The sequence below is a fragment of the Oncorhynchus masou genome, chromosome 26, assembly GCF_036934945.1.
Source record: "Oncorhynchus masou masou isolate Uvic2021 chromosome 26, UVic_Omas_1.1, whole genome shotgun sequence".
Lineage (NCBI taxonomy): Eukaryota > Metazoa > Chordata > Actinopteri > Salmoniformes > Salmonidae > Oncorhynchus > Oncorhynchus masou.
The window spans coordinates 13,531,963-13,541,900 of NC_088237.1; the positions used below are offsets into that span (position 1 = coordinate 13,531,963).

General features: G+C 37.0%; 1 protein-coding gene across 2 annotated transcripts; it reads right to left on the bottom strand.

Annotated features, from left to right (window-relative positions):
• Nucleotides 1-1,708: 1,708 nt before the first annotated feature.
• LOC135514838 (electron transfer flavoprotein regulatory factor 1-like) lies at nucleotides 1,709-3,070 on the bottom strand. 2 transcript variants are annotated; one of them, XM_064938492.1, is made up of 3 exons: nucleotides 2,963-3,070; nucleotides 2,338-2,414; nucleotides 1,709-2,164 (listed from the first exon to the last, which is right to left on the bottom strand). In XM_064938492.1, the coding sequence occupies exons 2-3, from the start codon at nucleotides 2,380-2,382 to the stop codon at nucleotides 1,919-1,921; spliced, it is 291 nt and encodes a 96-aa protein (XP_064794564.1). In that variant the 5' UTR covers nucleotides 2,383-2,414; nucleotides 2,963-3,070; the 3' UTR covers nucleotides 1,709-1,918. The 2 variants fall into 2 exon arrangements, with proteins under 2 accessions (XP_064794564.1, XP_064794563.1); XM_064938491.1 differs by lacking the exon at nucleotides 2,963-3,070 and adding an exon at nucleotides 2,758-2,924.
• Between the last annotated feature and the right edge of the window lie 6,868 nt (nucleotides 3,071-9,938).

Genomic DNA, 9,938 nt, shown 5'->3' on the forward strand with positions numbered 1-9,938 from the left:
TTAAAGAATTTGTAAGAAGTTGGGTGATTAATAAAAACAGGTACGGAGAGATAAGACAAACTTGCCTAATTTCTCTCTTTAACTCAAATCTAGGTGAGGTGCCATATTTCAATTTGATAGAGCTGTTACCATTTGCATAGAGTCTTAATAGCCTTACAGAAAAAAATCCCCAAAGCCAAGTCTCTCAAGGGAGTGGAAGAGAAACTAATGCTCTACTGTGTCAAATGCTTTATAAAAATCTACAAATAATATGAAGCTATCCTCAGTTATTAGGTCTGAGTGGTCAAGTATGTCTAATAATGGTCTGATATTGTTAGAAATATGTCTGTTCCTCATGAAGCCAGATTGTGTTTCATCAATGATTGCAGCCAGGAAATCTTTAATTATTTTTTGTAAGGCTAATATTATAGTCATTATTAAGAAGACAAATTGGACGCCAGTTATCGATGAGCAGCACTTCTTTTTTAGGCTTAGGTATCAGTGTTATTAACCCCTGACTCATTGTAGGAGGGAGAACATCGTTTTAAATACTCTCTAAAAAATACTTCAAATAGGAAGGGTTCAGAAAATAATTTGTAAAATTCTGATGTAATTCCATCAACACCTGGTGATTTATTGTTCTTTAGATGTTTGATTGACTCTATAATCTCTTCAACTTTGATGGGTTCATCAGACTGTTTAGATTCTATATCACTGATAGTGAACATTATTCAGTGAGTAAAATAAATATCTGTGGATTCCTGACAATATGTAGAGCTATACAATTTTCTGTAAAAATTGCTACAGTATTTAACGATTAATTTTTGGTAACGTTATTATGTATTCTACACAATGACGCAGTTTTAGGTTATCACGCAATGACATCACAACGTCATTTAGAAACAAATCAACCTGCCTCCAGCAACTTACCCTGATAATTAGTTGGCAACACTGAATCGGTACAGGTGCCCCCTGTAGATAGCCTCGTTACTGTTATTCTTATTGTGTTCTTTTTATTATTACATTTTATTTTAGTCTACTTGGTAAATACTTTCTTAACTCTTCATGAACTGCACTGTTGGTTAAGGGCTGGTTGGTTAAGGGTAAGTAAGCATTTCACGGTAAAGTCTACACTTATGTATTCATGTGACAAATAAAGTTTGATTTGATATCTCCTAACTTTCTATTCTCTATGTTCTTTCCTTGTAAGCCACCCAAGGATGCAAAGTTAACTTTGTTACTGTTATGAATAGCATAGCTCTCTCTACATTAGATTCATGAGATATTAGACCTAGTAGATATAGGCCTAGCTAGCTAAATAGATTATACCATGTTTCTCCCCAGCATCCATGAGTCTACACTTTAGTTATGTTATTTATCTGTACTCACTTTTGCAATGCCCACAAATTGCAAGCATACAGTGCTTGCAAATTTGTTTATGATCACATTTATGTTCATCAAGTTGAATTGTTGATTTGGTTCAAGTCTGCCCAAAAGAAAGGAGGCAAGCTCAGTAAGGCTGAAAAGGAGCAACTTCAGAAAGAGGAGGATGAGAGAAGACAGAAGGAAGAGGGTACTCCAGGTCTTCTCATTTCATCAAGCATAACATGTCAACCCTGTTACCCATAGATAGAATAGAAATATTTTTTCAACATTTAATTTTTTGTGAAGTTTGCATTTCGAAAGGGGATTTATGGCAAATGTAAGACGAAAACCACAAACCTGTTACTTGAATGGCACTTACTAGTCATTAGTTTTATTTAAGCCCTTGACATGGGAACAAAATGTTTTTAGAAAGTTTGACATGTGCTCTTTATGACAGAATGTTAAAATTAGGTGAAAACAATATTTTTGGGGGACCAAGTTACACTACCCAAAATGTTCTCTATTCATGGAACAACCCGCATACTGAAGATTCAGCTGCCAAACATCTAGGCTATCAGTCTGTCGGTCTGCCTATATTCAGCAGACCTAACAATTCTTCTTCGTAGAAACGCTTTTTCATGGCGCTATATTCCTTCAGATAGTACAGGGTCCCCAGTTCCTTAATCACATCCTCTCCACAATTGACAAGCTTTCTGATCTCCTTGGGGTCTGTGACATATTTGTTCTTCACAAAGGCACTGTTCAGACGCTCCCTGAAGTAGTCTGCTCCTTGGGGGTATTCCCGTCCCAGATACAGTAGCTGTCAGTGGGAAGGAGGCAGGTTACTAGTGATAATCCCAGTGCTTTGGAGATTGTTTGGGACAGACAGTAAAAGATTGCATGAGTGGAAGCAAATCTCTTATTGAAAGTAAGTGTGGGTAACAACAACAAAGCGTTGGTGCATTGACAGCAGTCGGTCAGTGTTGAACTCACATTCTTGTACAGCTGTCTAACCTCTCTCCTCAGAGGGTTGGCCATGCCACTGCCTGAGACCGTAGCAGCCTTCACCACTGGGATGGAAGAAAAAGACAGAAGATTCAACAGGTGAATTACTATTCAGCAGCTGATGTAAATCGGCTCAGAAAGAAATATGTTTATGTCTAATTGTTGTCAATCACGTATCCTGTGAGCCTTATATTAAGCTATCCATGTGTCATGCATAGTGCATTTTAGCTCATTTTAGTTCACTAAGCAGGTAGATTAGGTAACAGTACAAAGTCTACGGCTAGGTGGTAAAGCGAATGATTAGCCAGCTAATAGTAACGTAATTGGCTAAACACCTCGGTTATAAAAACAGTAATTTGCTTTATTATTAGTCGAATTATTCACACGATATAATTTAGTTTTCATTACATTATCGCTAGGCTCCCTTATCGATAAAATCCTCGCAGTGCTGTGCTGAACGCTATCTGTCTTGCTGAAAACTGGCTACATGGGAGCATTACGTCAAACGCGTCGATTCCAGAGTCACGGCTAGAAGGGACTTTGACTTTTCATAGAAGGTTAGAAAACTGGTTCATGGTTAGCTAAAATAACATTTTAAAAATGAACTTTTTACGTTAATTTGACGAACGTTGGATCCCATCTAGCCATATCCGAATACAGCTGTTTGAGGGACGAGCGTCGCATAGGAGTGACACGTTCTGAAGCGTTGCAGGCAGCTGACCGTGCAAGCGACTGCCGACTGATTCCGGTTCACATGCAAGTCGGAACTAGGAAACTCGGACATTTCCTACTTGTTGATTCGTTGAATGCGGCACGCATATTCCTACAACCAGTTAGCAAATCGGACATGTTAGAGTTGTATAGTTTCAACTAGAACATGAACGCGGCATGACTGATCTACAAAGAACCTTGCGTCATAAATAACTACTCACTGGGAGCGTTTGAGTGGTAAAGCTAAATTAACTGACTGTAGAGGAAAGTCGCGGAGTGAAGTCGGGGGAGGTGCATCTGCGACAGCCGAATGTCAGACACGAATCTGCTTTTCCAACAGCAACGCTCAGATTAATCTGTCAGTGTTGCCATTGTTTATACGTTTTTCTTTATAATGTCGAAGTAAACATGTTTTCAAACCCCATATCACACACTAACAAACATGTGTGTACTGTACATTGTACAATCAATTAGTGTGAGGGCCTCAAACATCACATGAATTTATCCACTGTATACATTTTTATTTTTTATATCAAATCAATACATAAAGCACATGAGGGAACACAAGCATACATAGATTACAAACAATAGACAATCGAGCTAGGGGGTACAATATCACATTACAATTGCACAAGGACCTTAAGGGACATGCATATACTTACAATTCTAACAGGTTTTTTGTTAGTAGAGCATTTAACCGTCTTAAAATACAGTTCAATTTCTTTTTGTAGGGTACGAAAATGTATTACATTAATCATGGCAAAATTGGTTCCTGTTTCAATTATTTTCTTTGGTTACTTTTGCATGAGTAAAAAACAACAACTAATAATTGGTTAACAATGTACAGTAGCTGTCTACAATGCAGGCAATGGCTGCAGGGTGAAGTTGGTGAAGAGCAACTGCAGAAACCTGCAGTGGACTTCAGTCAAAACGTCATGATCACATGACAAGTTGGACCATTTTTATTACAACACACTTTGGTCACCGACTTGACAAAGTGATTGGCTCGAACGTGCCCATTATTATTTGTAGTCAGCCAGTTCAAGAGCATAAATTGGTGTTGTATCATGGTTAAATTGGTTAAATTTCAGTCACGACTCACCTTTAAATCTGGCTGCAATGTCAAATGCACCCAGTCAGTCAGTCATAATTTACCCAATGGGTAAAATAATGGGCTCATTCGACATTGAAGCCGACTTTAAAGGCGAGTTGAGACTTGACTGATCTACAAATCACCTTGCATCCTAAATAACTACACAATATTATTTGTAGATCAGTGGAGGCTGGTGGGCGGCGCTATAGTAGGACGGGCTCATTATAATGGCTGGAATGGAATGAAATCAAACACATGAAACATATGGAAACCATGTTTGACTCTGTTCCATTTCTTCCATTCCAGCCATTACAATGAGCCCATCCTCCTATCATGCTCCACTGTTGTAGATCAGTCAGTCAGTCCCAATTTATCCATGTTACATCACAGTTCTGACGCTCTCGAACACGGCCACAATGTAATTGTGTATTTAATCTATGAAAACCAAATGGTCCAAACATCATGTCTCTACCATAATCCATTCAAAAGTTATTTAAGTTTTTACCCTTGTAGGATAGACAGGATTAGGGTAACTACTGTAAACCAATGGAGGCCAGAGAAAAAAAAGCGGTCAAAAATCCTAGAGAGATTTCCCCGGTTACCAAAACGTCACACCAGACTGGAGAATAAAACTCTGGATATGGACACATCTACCTGGTTCTTGCCAGATCGCCTGTAGTGGGTCAGACCAAAGTAGAGTCAGTTTAAGTTACTAGCGGGTAAGGGCATCTTCAGCCAACCGCTCAGACGGGTCCAACTAGCCGTTTTTTGCGACCCGCGGAAACAACTTTGAAGACGACGACCACAAAATGTAAAATCCTCAAATGATGTTACGAGAAACCTGCATTGCAATGTCAACAGAGCTCGGTGCTTATTATCAGATGTATTTGGAGACGAAATCCGAGTTTTGGGATATAGTATCAATAAAATGTTAGAGAAGGAGCCCACTGAACGATTCAGAACATGAATAATCATATTTTTTTTTGTAAAACGGGCAGTGTGGGTGGAGACTCTATGACCTATGTCATTGACAGTGTTCGAGAGCATCAAAACGAGTGCAGGTGACTACCGACTGACTCATCGACAAAATCACAATTCATCATAAATACCGACTCATTATTATTTGTAGGGCAGTCACAGTTTACACATAATACGGTTTTGATCCTCTTGAACACGGCCAATGTATTACGTCAGAAAGCACGAGGAGCATCACTCTTCCTTGACGTGAGACAATATGAACCCGATGTAATCAAAAACAACTGGGAACTCGGGAAAATCCTATTTCCGATTTCAGTGTATTCACGACAACTGAGAACTCGGAAAAAAACGAGCTCCAACCTGGAAAAATCGTTTTGAACGGTAATCCCACTCGGAATTCCATGTCGGCAACCCAGGCCTCTTTCTAGAGCGCAGACTTTGCGACCTGAAGATCACTGACGTCGAATTTCCCAGATGTAATGAAAGCACAAAAATATACAGTACATTATGGGTTTGAACCTCTCGACAGGTGCTTACATGGACCTGTGTCAAGATTTTGATTGTATGACTTAATTTGCATTTTTATTGACGTTTTATTTTGATTGTATGACAAAAACATTTTTTTGAAAAAAGGGCATTTTACGTTATACAATCAAAATGTAACTATGAGATCATAAACAGTCCCCAGCTCAGGCCTTTACCTTACGACCCAGGCACTCCAGTCAAGCCCCATGGGGGAAAAGATGAGGCAAAGAGGGTGTCACTTCTTGAGATGCAAAACAATATTTTAGTGCTTTTGACAGCAGAGATGGATGAAAGGGCAAATGGCTTGGAGGTCATGGTTAGGGAGAATACGATGAAAATTGAGGCCATTAAAAAAATCTGTTGACTTTATCTTCGGTGAAGTGAAAACCCTCAAAAGTGACATGAAGAAAGTGGACGTTATCTGCCAGGAAAATGAAAAGAAGGTGGCTGACCTCGAGCAAAAGGTGAATGAGGCGGAGAGACACCAGCGCAGGTGGAACCTGAGGCTCCATGGAATTCCAGAGCAGGCGGGTGAAGACATCAAATGCAGAGTAGTTGACGTCTGTGGAGCTGTCATTCCCAAATCAAAAGCCAAACTTCAGGAAAATGTAGACAGCGTCCATCCTTTGGGAAGACTTAAGGATCAAGACAAGAGACCGAGGACAACCGTCATCCGGTTCACCAACAGATCTACACGGGATCTTCTTTGGAGGCGAGCGAAGAATTGTGAATTCCTCATCAAGCAAAAAATTGAGGTTCACGGAGATCTGACCTCAGCAGACGAAGTGACAAGAGAGAAACTGTGGTCGATGGTGGCTGCAGCTCGAAAGGCAGGGGGCCTTTAAAAAACATTATATGCCTTATAAAAAATATATATATATATATAATATATATATATATTTTATATATATATATATATTTAAATCGGTGCAAGAGTGATCGATGGGAAAGAAATGTGGCCAAATCAGAACATTTGAGTGAGAACCAGTCTAACTCGGACAGAACTGTCAGGCCAAAAAACAAAACGATTACCAGGTGAAAAGCAGCCTTTTATTATAAAAATGTACACAACCACTTGAATGAGAAAAGGCTGACCTGAGAACTGGTAAGCTAAACACTAACTGTAGATGAATAACTGCTTATTGTAAAGTCTACGCAATGTCTCCCCCTTGTGGGAGTAAGAATACTTTGGTAACTTTATGACCATTTTTGTTGTTTTTTTGTTGTTGGAGAGGTTAATAATGTGATGGAAATCCTTTTGAGTTACATATCCGTAGAAAAAGCTTATATTAGCATAACAAGGTTGTTGGTTGAAGTTTGTCTTTATCTCTTTGTTCAATTAATGTCAGGGGTATTCGTACATTTACTCAAACGTAAGACTATTTTCCTGTATTGCAAACGGTTTAATGCAGACTTTTACTTTTTACAAGAGACTCATTCTTGTTCTTCCGATCTATCTTTTTGGAAAAAAAATCATTGGGGTAATGAAATCTGGTTATCATATGGCAACAACCACTCTGCAGGTGTAACAGTTTTAAGAGGTGAATTTAAAGGGAAGGTCATCAGTAGTACGATTCACCACTCTGGACGTTGGTTAATTTTAACAGTACATTTCAACAGTGAAATCTTTTTATTAGGGAATATTTATGCATCCAACAACAAACAAAACAACAGGATATTATTTTAAGAAATTGACAGAGTTATAGGTGTATTTCAGGATATCAAAATGATCTTGGGTGGAGATTTTAATTCTGTATCTAATGTGATGATTGACAGATATCCCCCTCCTAACAGATCCAGCATAGTTAGGTTCTTAAACTCAGGATTATGTCTTGGTCTTGGATTAGTAGATATTTGGAGATCTAAATATACTGATAAAAAAATAATTCACTTGGATTAACAAGGACATGTCCAGACAGTCAAGAATTGACTTCTGGTTGATTTCTAATTCATTAGATAATTCTGTAGTCAAGGTATCAATTGAACCATCAATTCTTACTGATCATAAAGTTATATACTTATCTTTAACTATGAATCGATCTGAAGTTAAACCGAATCGCAGTTATTGGAAACTCAATAGTAGACTGTTGGAAGATGATAATTTCAAGATGGATGTCAAAGATATTAAACAAGACAATTGGAGGAAAGCCCAACTATTTAAGTGTTATGGGGAATGAATGAAGTATGGAACAAGACAAACAGCCATGAAGAGAGGTAAAGAAATTGCTGAACTTAAAAGATTGAGGGAAGATAAACTTGTTAAGGAAATCCTTTCTCTAATCTCTATGGAGGGCCTTGATGAAGAAGGAAAGGCTCAGTTATTCTCTTTACAACTAGAAATGGACTGAATGTATGAAGAGATAGCAAAAGGGACATTTATAAGATCAAGAAGGAGATGGTTGGAGGAAGGTGAAAAAAATACAAAATACTTTTACAATTTAGAAAGAATTCTGAATTTACATCTATTCATAAGCTCAATATAAATGGTAAAGAAAATGAAAACCCCAAAGATATTTCAAAATATGCTTCAGAATTCTAACCTTTATACCAGTAATGCCTGTCTTACTAGTAAAATATGACTTTGTAGACTCTGTCAAAGACAGTGCAAAATTCATAGATGAAGACTTCCAAAAGTCTTGTGATGAAATTATTTAGATTAATGAAAAAAAAAATGTATCAGCAGGTTGAAAGAACAAATCTCCAGGGAATGGTGGCCTTATCAGTGGATTCTATACATATTTTCAGGAGGATATTATTGAATTTATATTTCATGTTTTTAAGGAGGCAATTGATTTAGGGGTCCTGCCTGTTTCTATGACACAGGGCCTAATTTCTGTAATACCCAAACCAAACAAAGATTCTATGATGTTGGAGACCAATCACATTAATGGATAATGATGGAAAGATACTTGCATCCATCTTTGCAGAAATACTTTAAAAAGTTCTTGACCAAATCATTGACTAAACCCAGTCTGGTTTTCTGAAGGGCAGACATATGTAATAATATTCAACTAGTATTGGACTTGATAGACTACAATGAGCACATTATGGACGATAGCTTTCTTTTATTTGTAGACTTTTACAAGGCATTTGATACATTATTATTTGATACATTATTTGATACATTATTAACATTATTTTCTTTTTGAGACCTCGATTTTTTTGGTTTTGGTCAATATTTTCAAAGTGTAATTAAAATACTTTACAATAATAGTAACAGCTCTGTAAAATATCCCATGGAACTTCACAAATATTCGACATTAGACATGGAATTAAACAAGGATGCCCAATCTCTTTCTTATTTTTAAAAAACTATGTAGGAAATAAGGATTGCATCTGGAATATCATCCCTAATTTAATATTCCAACAAATTGGTGGTCTAGAATTGTTACTCAAATGCAACTTTGATATGGGTAAAATCCCTATTAAGCTTGCAAACTTTCATAAACAAGTACTTCTAACTTGGAACCTCATGTACAAACACAATTTTCCCCTCATAGGTATACAATCTGGAATAATAAAGACATAAAATATAAAAACAAGTCTTTGGTTTTCATAACTGGTTTGACAACATTATTTAGGTTAAACAATTATTGAATAATGATGGACAACTATATGATTATCCAGAATTTATTACAACACACAATGTTACATTCACTCCAGAGGAGTATCAAATTGTTGTTAGAGCTGTCCCTAAAGGTGCTATACTTCTTTTAGGAGAATATAACAATACTCCAAGTACAACTGTTGAGGATTCTGTAGCCTCAATACAACTAGAAGGAATTGACATTTTAAACTATAACATGTATATAAGGAAACTATGTCAATGTGTTACTATTCCCTCTGCTAAAATGTACTGGAATGCAGCCCTAGGACAAGTGAACTGGAACAAAGTCTCGTTGTTGTCTGGTAAATATTGTATATCTAATAAGGTGAAATAAGTATCATAAACTCATTCATAGAATCTACCCTGTAAAGACCTTTATTATACACAGATTTAAAATAGCTATTGATAACAAGTGTGCATTTTATGATTGTGACCCAGAGACTCTTGACCATTTATTTTGGGACTGCTCTTAAGTCAGAAGATTTTGGTGTGAGTTAGATTTGATTTTAAAATAAACAACTGTTAAGGTTCATTTGAAAGACTGATATTATATTTTATTTTGAACCAAATTATATGGACCCTGATTTAACTTCCATTTTTAATTTGTTTATCTTTTCATGGAAGATTTTGTCCATAAAATTAAGTGGGCAGACAACAAACCCCGTTTCACATTAT